Source organism: Marmota monax, unplaced genomic scaffold (genome assembly GCF_021218885.2).
Source record: "Marmota monax isolate L192 unplaced genomic scaffold, Marmota_monax_Labrador192_F-V1.1 WCK01_AAM20220418_F8-fsc00234, whole genome shotgun sequence".
Taxonomy (NCBI): Eukaryota; Metazoa; Chordata; class Mammalia; order Rodentia; family Sciuridae; genus Marmota; species Marmota monax.
The window spans coordinates 2,164,731-2,183,629 of record NW_026692493.1 but is presented as its reverse complement, the minus strand read 5'-3'; the positions used below and the strand labels follow the sequence as shown (position 1 = coordinate 2,183,629).

Sequence of the window (18,899 nt, the reverse complement as noted above, 5' to 3'; positions counted from 1 at the left end):
CTTTATGAATTTATAATGTTGGTAAGACTTGTTCTTGGGAACTAATCGCTGCCTAGCTGGCTGTCATCTACAGGTCCAGTCATCTGCAACCAGAGGTTATTTCTGTACCTAATCTGATTCTTGTTCTTGAGTGAATCTTTGAAGGGGGTCTCTCAGGGCTTTCCTCTTTCATTGGGATTATAACAAAACCTGGCCCCTGCTTCTCAAAACTCAACAGTGGGTTCACAGGTTCCAGGCCATGTCCCCACCTTTCCACCCACCACCACTGTCACCAGCACAGTCTCCATCAGGCCTCAGTGCTGGGCCAGAATGCCCCCTCCTTGGAGAACCACCCTGGCTCTAGATTCTTGCCACCCTGCACAGCACACCTAGGTCCTGTCAGTAACATTAGGGAGCAGGCCCATGGGGGTGGGAGAAGTGGAAGAGTCAGCTGGTCCAACTGCGCAGAATTCCACTCAGGCCAAGTGCTCTCACTTGTGCAGCTCCTCCATCCCACCCTCCCATGCAGAGGCCTCTCATCCCCCTCGTCCAAGGTGCAGAAAGAAGAGACCTGCTACTCACTGCAATGCCTCTCTCCTAACTGTGGGCGTTTGTCCCAAATTAGCGATGCCCCAGGTGTCCAGAGCTACTTCCCAAACCCCAGCAGGCTGCCTCCAATTGGGGCTTTGTCAATGCAGAAAAAGAACTCACATCCCCAAAATACAGGACAGCCTGCAGAGCTTGGCTTTGAACAAACTGAGCTGGCAGCAAGCACAGCCTCCCCAACCCGCCCTAACCGCAGGCTTGAGGTCAGGGCTGGGCAAAGCAGCCATCACGTGGGCACCCGGGTGAGTACCACTATTTGCATAACACAGTCCCTTCCAGGAGTGATGGGTAGGTCCTGGGGTAGTTCCCAGCTTGCAGTTGGACAAAAAAAAAGTGCTTTTGGTTGATTTTTTTTAAAAAAAACAAAACTCCAATTTACAGCACCAATTCACTGAGAGAGATCCAATTACAGGTTCAAAGATTTCTGGGTCACAGAGGAGCAGTGTCCTGGATCCAGACTGAAGCACCAGCAGTGCCCACTCCACCTCTTGCACAGGCCCAGAAACCACGCTGCAATGGGACACCAAGGGGATCACTTGCCAGATGTCCCCAGAGACAGCAGCAGCCTGTGGCCCAACCCTTTCCCCATCACACCCTGGGAGTTCCTGCCCTTCCACTTTCCCTCCACACTGCCTGTTTTTAATCAGCTTTTCATTGCTTTGACCCAAATACCTGACAAAATGACTTGGAGGAGGAAAGATTTATCTTGGTTCACGGTTTCAGTCCATGGTTGGGCCAAAGGCAGAACCCTCAAGGTGGAAGAGCACCTGGTAAAGCAAAATTTCTCGCCTTGCGAGGGGGGGGGGCGGGGGGCGGCAGTCCCAAGAACATGTCCCCAAGGATCTTCAACCAGGTCCCACCTCCCACAGACGCCACCTTCTTTGAGTCCCAGCTATTAGTGGATTAATCCAATAACAAGGCTGACACCAAAAGCTCAATCCTCCTCCACAATGCTGGACACAGTTTTGAGGAAAAGGAAAAAAGTTTTATTTTTTTTTTTCAAATAAAAAAAAAGTTTTAATTTTTTAAAATTGTTTTTATTTATTTTTTTTTTGTTTTGTTTTGTTTTCAAAGGAAAGAACAAAGAAGAACACAGAGGGGTCTCCTGTCCCAGATGCTGTGACTCTCACTGCCAGGAAATGGTGGGCTATTAAAGAGGGGATGGGAAAAGTAAGCTCCAGGTGTGCCCTTCAGGACATCATTCACATGTGGCCTTGGAGACTTGTTCTCAGATCCTCCGTGCCAGCCCTGAAGTCTGGATTCCTTCATTTCTGTGGTCAGTGAGCTGAAGAATAGGTAACTCAGCCTAGGATGGGAAGGCTAACCTTGCCTTCCTGAGTTGGAGGGAGAAGAGGAAGGAAAAAAATGTCAGTTTTAAAATACACGGGGGTGGGGTGGGTACTGGGGTTATGGCTCAGCGGCAGTTCAGCAGCACAAAGGGGCACCTCACTACAAGTTGGCACCTTCACAGCCAATCACTTCCCAAAAGCCACCTCAGAATACCACTGCATAGGAGACCAATCCCTCAGCACACGCAGCCCTAGAGGGGCAGGGACTACACTACCTCCAGGTGTTAAGGGAGACTGAGTAAGCACCCATCTTGCCACCTCTGAAACAGTTAAACAGGAGGCTGAAAAGGTGAAGTCCTCAGCAATTCAGGGAGGGACACCTTCCAGACAGGATCCTCCAGAGGTGAAACCTGAGTCAGAGGAGGAAAGGACCCCACACAGTACTCCTACCTCTAGCACCACACACACCTGGACCCCAAACACACCTGGACCCCACACACCTAGAACACCAAATCCACCTGGAACACAAACACACCTGGAATGCCACACAGACACCTGGAACACCAGACACACCTGGAATGCCACACAGACACCTGGAACACCAGACACACACCTCAAACACCATACACATACCATTCAAGTACCACAGACACACCTCAAACTCCACACACACACCTCAAACACCGAACACCTGGAGCACCACACAACTTGAACACCACCCACACACCTCAAACACCACACATACAAGCAAAACAACCACCCTCAAGCAATACACCACTTCAAACATCTCTCATACACCTCAAACACCACACACGCACCTAAAGAACACCTGAATCACCACACACCCCCTGAACACCACACACCTCAAGCCGCACTCACACCTAAACCACACACCTCGCACACCACACACATCTCATGCACCACCAACACACAGCACCAGATACCTCGAGCACCATGCACACCCCAAGCACCACACACACTATACACACCTCGAGTACAACACCCTCCTCACGACCCACAAACACACCTCCATCACACACACTCCTGAGACAAAACGACTCAAGCACCCGCATACCTAGAACACCACACACCCACCTCAAGAACCAGACCCGGGCTGCGGCTGGGCTCAGGGTGCAGCGCTCCCCCAGCGCGTGGGAGGCCCGGGGTTCCCCCTGGGAGCCCTAAAGGAACCCATAACCCACATCGTATTGTGTCCACCGACAACTACAGCCACGCGTTTCACCTTGAGCACCACCCACCTCAGACCACACCCTTGAACACGCGTACCTCGGTACCACCTGCACACCCGGAACAGCACGCCAGGTGCGCGCGCAGGTGGGAGCAGCAGGGCCCCCAGAGAACAGGCTCAGGCTGCAGAGGCGCCCCAGCGCTGAGGGCAGACCCCAGGGTCTTGCCACCCCCGCTGCAGCACTGCGCGCCCCGACTTCCGGGAGAGACCCCGGTCGGGGCAGCCCCGGCCTGCACCAGCACCGGGGCTGGACCCGGGAGCGCGCCCACGCCCCGCCCGCCAAGCCCGCGGGAGCACCGGCCGCGAGCCCGACCCTTCCTCACCACTCCCGCCCCGCCCTCCTGGCGGGACACTCGCCCTCCCCACCCGGGTCCCGCCCAGGCCCCGCCCAGGCCCCGCCCACCTGGCGCTGCACTCGGCACCTCCCCACCCCGGCCCCGCCCCTTTCCCCCAGGATTCCCCCCACACTCTGTCGTGGGCGGCTCCCCGCCCGGGCCCCGCCCCTCCCCCAGTCCCCAACCGGCTCTGCCCTCGGTCGGTCCCCGCCACCGCTCCGCACCGGGAAGCTGGTCTTCGTTCCACCCACCTCCAGGCTCCGCCCACCAGCACCCGGCTCCGCCCGCCGGCCGGTCTCGCGTGGCCGAGGGTCACGGGACCACCTGGGGGCCTGAGGCGGAAGCGCCCGCCAAGGCTCCGCCCCTCCCTTCCTGGGCTCGGAACCGCCTTCGCCTGGCGGCGCCTGAGGCCGCGGTCCGCAGCGTCATGTGACTCCTGCCGCGACTCGAGCCTGGGCCGGGGCTTCTGGGCGAACAGGGCCTGGTACCCGAGCGTCAGTGCGAAGGGGTCCTGCCCCCGAGGGTCGCTGTGGGTTGGCCCAGCAGGCCGGGTCTCCTGGGTTCTGTCAGGTTCGCTGCAGTCGGGAAGTGGGTTGGGGTCCCTGAGGGTGGCGGCAGTTCTGGGCCTGGGGTCCCTGAGAAGAACCCGCAGGGACCAGTGTGCCTTGCTCCCCAAGGCTCTCTGAACACAGGCCTAGCGGCACCTGTGCTATGGAAACGGTGTGGACCCTCTGCGTGGCCTTGGCCGCAGGCCTGGCCGCCGACAGCCAACCTAACATTGTGCTCATCTTTGCTGATGATCTGGGCTATGGGGACCTGGGCGCCTATGGGCACCCCAGTTCCACCACCCCCAACCTGGATCAGCTGGCTGCAGGGGGGCTGCGGTTCACAGACTTCTACGTGCCTGTGTCTTTGTGCACACCCTCTAGGTGAGTGAGGGCCCCCACCCCACCCTGCTCTCCTGGATTCACTTGGATTGCAGAGGGGAAATCCATGTTTTTCCCTTCTCTTTCTCTGCTCCCACCTCTGTTCATCTCTATTGGATGCATGGACTCTGTGACCTGTCCTACAGGGCGGCCCTCCTCACTGGCCGGCATCCCGTCCGGATGGGCATGTACCCTGGAGTCCTGGAACCCAGCTCCCGGGGAGGCCTGCCCCTGGAAGAGGTGACCCTGGCTGAGGTCCTGGCCTCCAGTGGCTACCTTACAGGGATGGCCGGCAAGTGGCACCTTGGGGTGGGACCACAAGGGGCCTTCCTGCCTACTAATCAGGGCTTCCATCGATTCCTGGGCATCCCGTACTCCCATGACCAGGTACAAACCCCGGGGCCCTCATCCTCAAACACTTGACCTTCTCCCAGTCCCACCCCACATCCCAGACCCCTGACTGGAGATATGTCCCCAGGGCCCCTGCCAGAACATGACCTGCTTCCCACCAGCCACCCCATGTCACGGCGGCTGTAACCAGGGCATAGTTCCTATCCCACTGCTGGCCAATCTGTCTGTGGAAGCACAGCCCCCCTGGCTGCCTGGATTAGAAGCCCGCTATGTGGCTTTTGCCCGAGACCTCATGTCCGACGCCCAGCGCCAAGATCGTCCATTCTTCCTCTACTATGCCTCCCATGTGAGTGACCGTGGCCCTCCCCTCCCAGCTGACAGTGACCCCTATCAAATGCTGACTCCAGTCTTCACCCCCAGCACACCCACTATCCTCAGTTCAGTGGGAAGAGCTTTACAGGGCGCTCGGGTCGCGGGCCATTTGGGGACTCCCTGATGGAGCTGGATGCCGCTGTGGGGGCCATAATGACAGCCGTGGGGGACCTTGGGCTGCTCGGAGAGACGCTGGTCATCTTTACTGCAGACAATGGGTATGCCAGTCAGGGCAGGGAACATTCGTTGCTCAGTCATACACCAGGGTCCTGAGGATCCTTCCACCTTGCTGGCTGAAGACATCATGGCATAAAGGGGTGTCAGGAGATGGTGGCCATGTTACAGTAACTCCCGGGTTTTAGGCTGGGTGCCACAGATGCATAGGGATGCTGATCTTGGTAGGCCAGGGTGGGGACAGGAATGTAGTGGCCAGTTTGGGGCAGGATGTATAAATGAAAAGTGTGGGGCTGGTGGTCACCAGAAGTGGGTCAAAAGCCATGGACTGCTTGTTGCTGATAACCTTGTGTGTCCCAGACCTGAGACGATGCGCATGTCCCGTGGTGGCTGCTCTGGTCTCCTGAGATGTGGAAAGGGGACAACCTTCGAGGGTGGTGTCCGAGAGCCTGCTTTGGCCTTCTGGCCGGGCCACATCGCTCCTGGTCAGTCCTCAGGCCCTCTCCTTGGCCTCATTTCCCCAACCTTGATGGCTAACTGAATAACTGAATAGCCCTCTGCCCCAGGTGTGACCCATGAGCTGGCCAGCTCTCTGGACCTGATGCCCACCCTGGCAGCCCTGAGTGGGACCTCACTGCCCAACGTCACTTTGGATGGCTTTGACCTCAGCCCTGTGCTGCTGGGCACAGGCAAGGTAGGGTTAGTGAGCCCTTGGTCCCATGGGTTTGTTCTCCCTTAGAGTCTGTCCCAGGTCTCTTGATGAGTGGCATCCGAGTAGTACCACCTTTCAGGTTCCTAGGTGGGCCAGAAGGGACTGTACAGCCAGGGCCTACCACAGGGGCTGACAGCTCTTAGGGACCCTCCTACCTGGCAACCCTGATTGTGCCCCCAGAGCCCTCGGAAGTCTCACTTCTTCTATCCTGCCTACCCAGACGAGATCCATGGGGTCTTTGCTGTGCGAAGTGGGAAATACAAAGCTCACTTCTACACCCAAGGTAACTCCATCTTCCTGGCTCCCTCTCCTGGCTCTGTTGACCCAGTGTCCTAGAGCCCTGGCCTCTCCTCTTGCTCTTGCCCTGTGCATAGAGCTGACCACCTCCCCAGGTTCTGCCCATAGTGACACCACTGTGGACCCTGCCTGCCATGCCACCAGCCTGCTGACTGCTCACGAGCCCCCACTGCTCTATGACCTGTCTAAGGACCCTGGTGAGAACTACAACCTTCTGGAGGGTACTACTGAAGTCACCCCAGAGGTGCTGCGGGCAATGAAGCAGCTTCAGCTGCTCAAGGCCCAGTTTGATGCAGCCATGAAGTTTGGCCCTAGTCAGATGGCCCGGGGTCAGGACCCTTCCCTGCAAATCTGCTGCAAGCCCAGATGTAGTCCCTACCCAGTCTGCTGCCAATGCCCAGAACTCCAGCCCAGAGGACACTGACCAGGTGCACAGGGAAGACCCCCAGGGCCAACCTAGGGCCCCCTCCATGCCCTTGGCACGTGGTGGTTTATCACCATGAGGGCATGTGGAGGAGTTTATGCCTGATAATGTAATAACACCAACTAAGACTTGCAGGTATGGTAATTCAGCTACTCCTTGTGGTAACTCTGGTGATATTCCCCTGTTACTAATAAAGAAACTGAGGCACGGGAAAGTCAGGGACTGGTGCAAGATCACTCAGCCAGAAAGAGGTGGGGCTGGGATTTGAATCCAGGTGTCCTTGTTCCAGAAGCTTCTCCACCCCCAGTGATCTGCACATGTCAATACATGCATGTAAACATCAGCCCCAAACATGGATACCTCCATTCACATGATCAGTAAGTGCTTTTAGGTGGCAGGAACAGGTGGGCAGGGCTCGAGGGCACAGTGACCAGAAGACCTCAAGATGCAAAATGCCTGAGAGAGACAAGTTTTCTCCTGAAGAAATGTTCTTAGAGAAGCAGAAGCTGGTGCCTAATTTTTATTAGAAGCCTGCTGGAGGCAGGTGGTGCACATTCCAGGCGAGGATAAGGGGCTTAGGGCCCTGCCAGCTCCTAGGAGAGCGCACAGCAGCTCCTGAGCCAGCCTTGTGGGGCCCGTCCACCTCTCAAGCTCTTCATTCCTCCTGCATGCTTCCTTCCTGTGTCCCAGCTTCACCCTTGATGTCTTGTACTAGCTGTTTTCACACCAAACGATCTGTTACTATCACCTATCAGGTTGTGTTTCATCATGCTCAGGACAAAATCTACACTCCGTCCAGTGGCCTACCCTGTCCTTAAAGCCCCATTCCACCCTCGTGTTCCTTGGTCTTGGCAGGCTGGCGATCCATCCATGTTCTGCCTTCACCATTGGCTTTCTCGGTGGAAAGGTACCTTTTTTTTATACTGGAAATTGAACCCAGGGGCACTTTACCACTGAGCTACATCCCTTTTATTTATTATTTTTTAAATTTTTATTAGTTATTGATGGACCTTCATTTATTTATTCATATGTGGTGCTGAGAATCAAACCCAGTGCCTCACACATGTTAGGCAAGCACTCCACCACTGAGCCACAACCCCAGCCCTGCTTTTTATTTTTTATTGTGAGACAGGGCCTCACTAAGTTGCTGGGCTGGCCTCAAACTTCTGATCCTCCTGCCTCTGCCTCCCATGTCCCAGATTGCTGGAATTATACACGTGTGCCTCTGCACTTGGCTGTGACTTTTGACCACCTGCCTGCATGAACAGATGGTGTGTCACATGCCAGGTGCTCCTTGGTAATGGTCACACGAAAGCAGTACCACCTGGGTGTGCCACTACTACCTTTGCAGGGCAAATGCTGTCTGTTGTCTTACTAGTGAATCCTCACTTTTTTTCGATGGTAGTCAAAGGCCCCGTGACCTCAAGGAAACAGGCTCTGTCTGATCCAAGAGGGTAGTGGCCACTCTGAGACAGTCACAGCCCAGGGATTTGTCAGGGAGTGGCACAACATGGTCCTGATAGTGAAAGGTTGGGGTGAGCTTCCAGGTCAGGACCTGACTATGGCAGTCACTGGCCGTGGAGGGACATTGTGTAGCTGCTAAACCAGTGTCTCCAGCTGCCTACCTGCAGAGCACCAAGTGCAAGAAAAACATGTTTAAGCCATCGCCGGGGACTGTTGGCTACTTGCAGCTAGGAGTGGCTTTATTGGAATGAGCCCTGAACGGGGTGTGGTGGGCACATGTGCATATATGACCTGTAGCGTCAGTTATGTCAGAACCCCTCTATGTTTCCATACAACGTCCCTTCACTTATGATCTGTTTGAGGGGCTGTGCTGATCACACCTCAAGTCCTGCTGGCTTGGGTGATCCCAAGAGGGCCAGCATGCAACAAGTGAGGAAGCTGGCCCCAGAGATGCCCAGGCTCAGGCTGAGGACAGCAACTGGAGCAGACAACAACCATGTATCACATGTCAAACTAACCGTCCAGCAGCACACCCTGTGTGCTGGACAGGTCGTCAGAGGAGACCCACCCTACTCCCACAGAGCTTACAGTCTAGCAAAAGAGATAGCTTGACTGCCGGGATGTCAGACACAAGGGATTTCACTACCTCTAATAGGGTGGGGCACATGGTTATTGCCTGAGCAAGGAACATGAGGATGTTACAGATATTCTCTGTGGAAAGAGAGACACGAGGCAGACGTGAATAAAGAAATCAAGCTAGACACTATAAAGACTTACATACTTATTACAATGTCATTGTATATTTTATACTTAAATAAAATTTTTTGTGGTAAACACTCCAAAGAAACAGTGCCTGGTCATATAAACAGTCACGAGGCAGGGGAGGGCAAACAATTGAGCCAGTCGGGGATGCGGGACTAACAGTGTTGGGTGTTCAAATCCATCCTCTGCACCCAAGATCCAAGAAGGAGATTCTCCCCCCTCCCTTTGCTATGATTTGTTTGCATGAAGAAATGCTTGTTTCCATCCTCCAGCTGCCCGAGTTCAATACACCCTCCTCGTACAGGCATGCACACATACATGCACAAGTGCACACACAAACACATTCTTAAACGCTTATCCTCCAAAACCATCCACAATGTTCCCACACTTCCTGTTCTTCTCTGCTACCATTGATTTATAAAACATCTTTTCCTGCAAGCCTAAGATAATCCATTCACCAGCTGGCAGCTGTCCATTCCTGCAGATCTGCTTCCTCAGGGAGCCCAGTGCCCTCTGGAAGAGGCCAAGAGTGCTAGAACAGAAGCGCCTTGGCTCTAGTTTCCCCTCAGGTATGTCAGGAAGGAAGAGGAGATATCTGGAGCAGGGAGTCCACCCTCTCCCTTGCCTTTCACCCCTCCTTTCTCATGCACTCTCCTCTCCTGCAAGTGACCAGAAGGAGGAGCAAAGGGGACTGTTAGAAGCAATGTTTAATCTCTTTCTGCATATTCTTTTTTTAAAATATTTTTTTAGTTATATATGGACACAATATATTTTGTTTATTTTTATGTGGTGCTGAGGATTGAACCCAGGTTCTCTCACGTGCAAGGCAAGCCCTCTACCATTGAGCCACAACCCCAGCCCCTGCATATTCTTAATCACAAAGTAATGTGTACTCACTGGAGCAACCCAGGCAGTCCTGCTGACCTCAGTCCAGGTGGGTAATGCTGTCAGTGGGTGTCCACACAAATTGGGTCTTTGTGCTCATGCCAATGCTGTGTCATGGCTCTGGGCACAATCCCCTGGTGCCTGGACGCTCCTATTGGATGTCTTGCCATCTTTATAACCTGGCCTTGTGCAGGGGACGACAGGAGTCACGAAGGGAGAGTGCATTTACTTAACCCCTTCTAACCTTCTTGGCCCTTCCCAGGTGGATGCAGCAGGCAGGTCCAGGGCACCAGCCACTGGTCACCCACAAACTGCTCCCCATGAGCAGCTCTGTAACCCACTTCCCACTCAGGCAGCCTCAGGAGGAAGGGACTCAGTCACAGGAGAGACACCTGCCACACTCAGATCCTGGAGGAGGGGGAAATTTGGGAGTGACTAATCCAGGATTCCATGGAAGAATGGAGCCACTCCTCTGCAGACACTAACATCAGACAGTGCATCTCATAGGCCCGTGGTCTCCAGATTCTGCCGGCTTCAGGTGGAGACTTCAACCCAGTCAGGAAGTGGAGCTCCACCTCCCATCCCTGGCCTGAAGCAGGGGTGGATAGGTGCGTCTGTGCACAGCAGAGTTAGATACCCGCCTACAGGGCATCACATCTCCTCTTTAGTCATCCTGTTCTGCCTTCTTTTAACTCTGGGAATCCTAACGACTTCCCAATAAATTTCCTTTTGATTAAATTACTCAGAATCAGTCTCTATGGTTGTGATCATAGAATGCTAATCGGCACAAGAGGCAGCTAAATAATAACACTGCAGGTTCCTAATCCCTAATCCCAAAGTGTTCAGGGTGAAAGGAGCTGGACAAATTGGACATGGCCCCTGCCATCAAGGAACTCTACTGACAGATGGGTTCAGCATAAAAATGTGCCTGCCATCTGTGGTGGAGGGTGGGAGGTCACCTCCTGGGGATCTCTGCCTGTGCCACTCTTGCCACCCCTTCCTGGGGGATGTGCCGTCCTGAGGAAGGAGCCATGTGACCTTTTTCTTCTCTGCTACTCTGAATGGATGGATACCTGAATTGGGACCCTCCCAGTGTGAGCTCAGCGATCCAGTCCTGAGATGGGAGTGGAAGGACACAGCCTGTGAACCTGGGGCTTCTTCAGAGTTCCTTCCATGTCCTTCAGCTGACCCACCAAGCACAAGGCTGCCAGATACCCTGAGGGACAGTCAGGCCCACTCCATATAAAGCCTCCAGACTCCTGAAGGCCTGGACTATAGGCCACAGAGTCCAGGTAGCAGATTCTGTCTGGATGGATGCTTGAGATTCCACAGAGATGGGTTCTGCAGAGGTGGCACGGGAAAACACACCAGGTAGACATGGGATCCACCTCTCCCACTTGCTCCAAATGTGCACAAAGGATATAAGAAAAAGCAAAGTGACAGGGCACAGGGGTGCATGCCTGTAATTCCAGCGACTCAGGAGGCTGAGGCAGGAGGATCACAAATTCAAGGACAGCCTGGGTAACTTATGGAGACCTTATCTCAAAATTAGTATAAAGAGGGGGTGGTGCTGGGGATGTAGCCCAATGGTAAAGCACCCCTGGGATCAATCCCCAGTACAAAAAAAAAAAAAAAAAGAAGGAAAAGGAGGAGCAAAAGCAAATTCATCATGCTGTCTTTAGCTCAAACAACAGTGCAACTATCTTGAGATGCATTATTTCCTCTTCCATTCTGCCAGGCAATTCATGTGAGACCTCTACGTTCACAGATATGAGGGCGCACTGGAGTCAGTACAGGCCAATTTTGGACTCCGAGACCAGGTTCGTGGCCTGAGGTGCTGCAGGATAACAACCAGGATGTGAGCAGGCTGTGGGCGCTGAATGTTGGGTTTTATACCGTACATAAAACATCACTCGGGTTCCGGAGCAGCATGTCAACCCCTGGCCTACCCTCACCTCGCATCTCACATGTCCACGCGAAATCCACATCTGCACCTGAAAACCAAATGTGACCAGATCATGACTGCTATTTCAGGGCTACAGTGCACTTTGCTAAACACTGCGGCAACATTCCCTAACATCCTCTCTTTGAAGGTGCTGTTTACTTCCCCATCACCTGCTTGGTGGGCGGAAGGTCTTTGCCAGGCTTCTTGAAGACGTGGAACCTGTAGCTCAGCTTTGGTGGATCAGAAGCTGGGTGGAGGTCTTCTAATTTCAGTGGTGGGTGGGTGGTCCCAGGACCTTCTTCTTCCCTCCCTCCTCCATTGGCATGTGAAGTGCTCAGGGGGCAGAGGGTGAACACCCTGCAGGCAGCCCTCACACCATGGGCTGGAGCCAGAAGATGCATTTCCTCCTATCCTTCAGGTGAAGGTCTCAGGAAGGCACCAGCCTCATTCTTGCCCAACCCTCTGAAGCCAGCTCTGTGAACCTGCCCCTTCCTTTGCTCTTACATTTCCCTCTGCCTGGAATTTGAGCATAAGGCTTGGAGGCACAGCAGCCTCCATGCAATCATGAGGACAAAAGTCTCTCACTGAAGACACAGGCAACTGCGTACTTCACAGTTACACCCATCACACGATCCACTTCTTGTACACATGTATTTGTTTTACCTTACTGGTTATATTTTCAGATTTTTTTTTTCTCTTCAGTATTGAGGACTGAACCTAGGGGTATTCTACCATTAAGCTACATTCCCAGTAGTTTTTATTTATTATTTTGAGACAGAGTCTCAGAGGCTGACCTCAAACTTGTGGTCCTCCCACCTCAGTACATAATTGCTAAAAGCAATCCAGACGGTTTCATTGCTCAGCTCGGCCTCATCACGACAGTCACCCAGCACCACACAGGATGCCAACCACTAAGGTGAGTTTGTGGAAGAGTAAGACTTTATTTAGGAGGTGCTGAGTGTGCTCCAGGGGTAGGGGACTCAAACCTGCCTCCCCAAGGATGGGGCTGCGGCAGGTATGGGGGACACAGGTCATGAGGAAGGCTGCTGGAGGCGAGGGCATGGCGTAGTGGGGCTGAGCCACCAGTTCACCCGCTCCCCAGCGCTCCTCTGCAGAAGGCCGTGGCCCTAGAGGGCGAGGTGTGAAGAGCTGGCCCATCACGCACCTTCCCGACCCAAAGGAAGGGCCAGTGGTTTCGACCGTTTTGAGCTACTCTAGGTTTCTGAGAAGCAGCTTGGGCACCCGGCCACTGCATGGGGGTGTGAGGCTTGGCTAACTGACCTCAGAGCTGGGTGGACACCACAAATCACTGCAAGCAAGTGAAACTAGAGGGATGGTCTGGGTTTTCCTTCAGCTTCAACTTTCAATATTTGTCACGTTTCCTTTCAGTAGGTTTCAACACAGCCTAGCTTCTAGATATGATTCTGTGTATTCACATTCTCTAATGGTATAAAAAATATTTTCTGTACCTTTACAAAATGTTAATAAGCACACCTTTTCATGTCTGCCCAATATTTCAATTGGACAAATATACTTCAATTTAGTGAACTCTATTAATCAGATATGGGTTTTTTGTTTGTTTGGTGCTGGATATTGAATACAGGGATATTTCACTACTCTGAGCTATATCCCCAGCCCTTTTTATTTTTTATTTTGAGACAGGGTCTCAATAAGTTTCTTAGGCTCTCACTAAGTTGCTGAGGCTGGCCTCAAACTTGTGATCCTCCTACCTCAGCCTCCTTAGTCACTAGAGGGTGTGTGCCACAATGCCCTGCTGGCTCACATTCATTGCTTTAAACAAGAACGTCAGGAATGGTGCTGGGGTTTTAGCTCAGTGGCAGAACACTCGCCAAGCACATGTGAGGCACAGGACAGCACCACATAAAACATAAACAAAAAAATAAAGGTATTGTGTCCATCTACAACTCAATCTTTAATAAAAAATTTTTATTTTTTATGTGGTGCTGAGGATCAAACCCTGTGCTTCACACGTCTAGCAAGCCAAGGACTGGGTGCAGCCAAAACCGGGAGGTGAGGGGTCAAGCAACCAAAGGATGTGGAGGGGTCGACAAAAGGAGGTGAGGGGTCCAGGAAGCAAAGGACACAGAGCAAGTCCAACAGCTGCTCCAAGACCAGTCAGGAAGAGTGAAGTAGAAGCTCAGGAGATATGCTGGAGGGACAGCAGTCCCAAGAGGGGGGAAGCCGGGGCCATGAGGCATGAAGGCAGGCAGAGGAGAAGGGGTCTGGCAGGGTGCAGGAGCCCCGCACAAGACTTTCCTTCTCTCAGCTGGAGGGGTGCAGCTTGCTCAGGACAGGGTGAGGCTTTCCAGTGTGCGCACCAAAGGACACTGCTGGCTAAGGAGAGCAAGGTGTCCGGTGGCTTCCTGACATGGGAGATGTTCTTTCCGAGACTAAGAAGCTGGGGTTCTGGCTCAGTGGTAAAGTGCTCACCTAGCACCACTGAGGCACTGGGTTCCAATACAAAAATAAAATAAAGGTGTTGTGTCCACCTGCCACGCAAAGAAGAAGGAGCTGCAATTCACTGCAGCAGTGGTCTGTCACAACCACTTGGTTGAGCATTGGTGCATTCACTCAGATCCACCTGTGCTGTCACTCACTGTAGTCACACCCTGACTCAGATCCACCTGTGCTGTCACTCACTGAATTCACACCCTGACTCAGATCCACCTGTGCTGTCACTCACTGTAGTCACACCCTGACTGACTCAGATCCACCTGTGCTGTCACTCACTGAAGTCACACACCCTGACTCAGATCCACCTGTGCTGTCACTCACTGAATTCACACCCTGACTCAGATCCACCTGTGCTCTCACTCACTGAATTCACACCCTGACTCAGATCCACCTGTGCTGCCACTCACTGTAGTCACACCCTGACTGACACAGATCCACCTGTGCTCACTCACTGTAGTCACACACCCTGACTCAGATCCACCTGTGCTGTCACTCACTGAATTCACACCCTGACTCAGATCCACCTGTGCTGTCACTCACTGAATTCACACCCTGACTGAGATCCACCGGTGCTGTCACTCACTGTAGTCACACCCTGACTCAGATCCACCTGTGCTGTCACTCACTGTAGTCACACCCTGACTCAGATCCACCTGTGCTCTCACTCACTGAATTCACACCTTGACTCAGATCCACCTGTGCTCTCACTCACTGTAGTCACACACTGACTCAGATCCACCTGTGCTGTCACTCACTGAATTCACACACCCTGACTCAGATCCACCTGTGCTGTCACTCACTGTAGTCACACCCTGACTGACTCAGATCCACCTGTGCTGTCACACACTGAAGTCACACACCCTGACTCAGATCCACCTGTGCTGTCACTCACTGAAGTCACACCCTGACTCAGATCCACCTGTGCTACCACTCACTGTAGTCACACCCTGACTGACTCAGATCCACCTGTGCTGTCACACACTGAAGTCACACACCCTGACTCAGATCCACCTGTGCTGTCACTCACTGAAGTCACACCCTGACTCAGATCCACCTGTGCTGCCACTCACTGTAGTCACACCCTGACTGACTCAGATCCACCTGTGCTAACTCACTGTAGTCACACACCCTGACTCAGATCCACCTGTGCTGTCACTCACTGAATTCACACCCTGACTCAGATCCACCTGTGCTGTCACTCACTGTAGTCACACCCTGACTCAGATCCACCTGTGCTCTCACTCACTGAATTCACACCTTGACTCAGATCCACCTGTGCTGTCACTCACTGTAGTCACACCCTGACACAGATCCACCTGTGCTCTCACTCACTGAATTCACACCTTGACTCAGATCCACCTGTGCTGTCACTCACTGTAGTCACACACTGACTCAGATCCACCTGTGCTCTCACTCACTGAATTCACACCTTGACTCAGATCCACCTGTGCTCTCACTCACTGTAGTCACACCCTGACTCAGATCCACCTGTGCTGTCACTCACTGTAGTCACACCCTGACTGACTCAGATCCACCTGTGCTGTCACTCACTGAAGTCACACACCCTGACTGAGATCCACCTGTGCTGTCACTCACTGAATTCACACCCTGACTCAGATCCACCTGTGCTCTCACTCACTGAATTCACACCCTGACTCAGATCCACCTGTGCTGTCACTCACTGAATTCACACCCTGAGATTCACCTGTGCTGTCACTCACTGAAGTCACTCCCTGACTCAGATCCACCTGTGCTGTCACTCACTGTAGTCACACCCTGACTGACTCAGATCCACCTGTGCTGTCACTCCCTGAAGTCACACACCCTGACTCAGATTCACCTGTGCTGTCACTCACTGAATTCACACCCTGACTCAGATTCACCTGTGCTGTCAATCACTGAAGTCACACACCCTGACTCAGATCCACTTGTGCTCACTCACTGAAGTCACACACCCTGACTCAGATCTACCTGAGCTGTCACTCACTGAAGTCACACACTGACTCAGATCCACCTCTGCTGTCACTCACTGTAGTCACACCCTGACTGACTCAGATACACCTGTGCTCACTCACTGTAGTCACACACCCTGACTCAGATCCACCTGTGCTGTAACTCACTGTAGTCACACACTGACTCAGATCCACCTGTGCTGATACTCACTGAAGTCAAACACCCTGACTCAGATCCACCTGTGCTGTCACTCACTGTAGTCACACACTGACTCAGATCCACCTGTGCTCTCACTCACTGAATTCACACCTTGACTCAGATCCACCTGTGCTGTCACTCACTGTAGTCACACCCTGACTCAGATCCACCTGTGCTGTCACTCACTGTAGTCACACCCTGACTGACTCAGATCCACCTGTGCTGTCACTCACTGTAGTCACACACCCTGACTCAGATCCACCTGTGCTGTCACTCACTGAATTCACACCCTGACTCAGATCCACCTGTGCTCTCACTCACTGAATTCACACCCTGACTCAGATCCACTTGTGCTGTCACTCACTGAATTCACACCCTGACTCAGATTCACCTGTGCTGTCAATCACTGAAGTCACACACCCTGACTCAGATCCACTTGTGCTCACTCACTGAAGTCACACACCCTGACTCAGATCTACCTGAGCTGTCACTCACTGAAGTCACACACTGACTCAGATCCACCTGTGCTCTCACTCACTGAATTCACACACTGACTCAGATTCACCTGTGCTGTCACTCACTGAAGTCACACATCCTGACTCAGATCTACCTGAGCTGTCACTCACTGAATTCACACCCTGACTCAGATCCACCTGTGCTGTCACTCACTGAATTCACACCCTGACTGAGATTCACCTGTGCTGTCACTCACTGAATTCACACCCTGACTCAGATCCACCTGTGCTGTCACTCACTGAAGTCACACACCCTGACTCAGATCCACTTGTGCTGTCACTCACTGAATTCACACACTGACTCAGATTCACCTGTTCTGTCACTCACTGAAGTCACACACCCGACTCAGATCCACCTGTGCTCTCACTCACTGAAGTCACACACTGACTCAGATTCACCTGTGCTCTCACTCACTGAAATCACACACTGACTCAGATCCACTTGTGCTCTCACTCACTGAATTCACACCCTGACTCAGATCCACCTGTGCTGTCACTCACTGAAGTCACACACCATGACTCAGATTCACCTGTGCTGTCACTCACTGAATTCACACCCTGACTCAGACTCACCTGTGCTGTCAATCACTGAAGTCACACACCCTGACTCAGATCCACTTGTGCTCACTCACTGAAGTCACACACCCTGACTCAGATCTACCTGAGCTGTCACTCCCTGAAGTCACACACTGACTCAGATCCACCTGTGCTGTCACTCACTGAAGTCACACACCCTGAATCAGATCCACCTGTGCTGTCACTCACTGAATTCACACCCTGACTCAGATTCACCTGTGCTGTCACTCACTGAAGTCACTCCCTGACTCAGATCCACTTGTGCTCACTCACTGAAGTCACACACCCTGACTCAGATCCACCTGTGCTGTCATTCACTGAAGTCACGCACTGATTCAGATCCACCTGTGCTGTCACTCATTGAAGTCACACACCCTGACTCAGATCCACCTGTGCTGTCACACACTGAAGTCACACACCCTGACTAAGATTCACCTGTGCTGTCACTCACTGAATTCACACACTGACTCAGATTCACCTGTGCTGTCACTCACTGAAGTAACACACCGTGACTCAGATCCACTTGTGCTCACTCACTGTAGTCACACCCTGAATCAGATTCACCTGTGCTGTCACTCACTGAAGTCACACACCTTGACTCATATTCACCTGTGCTGTCACTCACTGAATTCACACCCTGACTCACATCTACCTGAGCTGTCACTCACTGAAGTCACACACTGACTCAGATCCACCTGTGCTGTCACTCACTGAAGTCAAACACTGACTCAGATTCACCTGTGCTGTCACTCACTGAATTCACACACTCTGACTCAGATCCACCTGTGCTGTCACTCACTGAATTCATACACCCTGACTCAGATCCACCTGTGTTGTCACTCACTGAATTCACACAATGACTCACACTCACCTGTGCTGTAACTAACTGAATTCACTCACTGATTCAGATTCACCTGTGCTGTCACTCACTGAAGTCACACACTGACTCAGATCCACCTGTGCTCTCACTCACTGAAGTCACACACTGACTCAGATTCACCTGTACTGTCATTCACTGAAGTCACACACTGATTCAGATCCACCTGTGCTGTCACTCACTGAAGTCACACACCCTGACTCAGATCCACCTGTGCTGTCACTCACTGAAGTCACACACCCTGACTCAGATCCACCTGTGCTGTCACTCACTGAAGTCACACACCCTGACTAAGATTCACCTGTGCTGTCACTCACTGAAGTCACACACCCTGACTCAGATTCACCTGTGCTGTCACTCACTGAAGTCACACACCCTGACTCAGATTCACCTGTGCTGTCACTCACTGAATTCACACCCTGACTCAGATCTACCTGAGCTGTCACTCACTTAATTCACACACTGACTCAGATCCACTTGTGCTCACTCACTGTAGTCACTCCCTGACTCAGATTCACCTGTGCTGTCACTCACT

General features: G+C 52.8%; 1 protein-coding gene and 1 long non-coding RNA gene across 3 annotated transcripts; one reads left to right on the top strand and one right to left on the bottom strand.

The window, feature by feature from the left end:
• Positions 1-1,601: 1,601 nt before the first annotated feature.
• On the bottom strand, positions 1,602-3,448 carry LOC124092173 (uncharacterized). The gene is made up of 3 exons (XR_006851542.2): positions 3,162-3,448; positions 2,150-2,284; positions 1,602-1,919 (listed from the first exon to the last, which is right to left on the bottom strand). It is a non-coding gene; the product is annotated as an uncharacterized LOC124092173 (long non-coding RNA).
• A 355-nt stretch (positions 3,449-3,803) lies between these two features.
• Positions 3,804-6,928, top strand: Arsa (arylsulfatase A). 2 transcript variants are annotated; one of them, XM_046443625.2, is made up of 9 exons: positions 3,805-4,028; positions 4,136-4,387; positions 4,531-4,771; positions 4,863-5,081; positions 5,156-5,325; positions 5,642-5,766; positions 5,848-5,975; positions 6,174-6,276; positions 6,386-6,928. In XM_046443625.2, the coding sequence occupies exons 2-9, from the start codon at positions 4,170-4,172 to the stop codon at positions 6,712-6,714; spliced, it is 1,533 nt and encodes a 510-aa protein (XP_046299581.1). In that variant the 5' UTR covers positions 3,805-4,028; positions 4,136-4,169; the 3' UTR covers positions 6,715-6,928. The 2 variants fall into 2 exon arrangements, with proteins under 2 accessions (XP_046299582.1, XP_046299581.1); XM_046443626.2 differs by having other exon boundaries at positions 3,804-4,387; positions 4,531-4,624.
• The last annotated feature ends 11,971 nt before the right edge of the window (positions 6,929-18,899 follow it).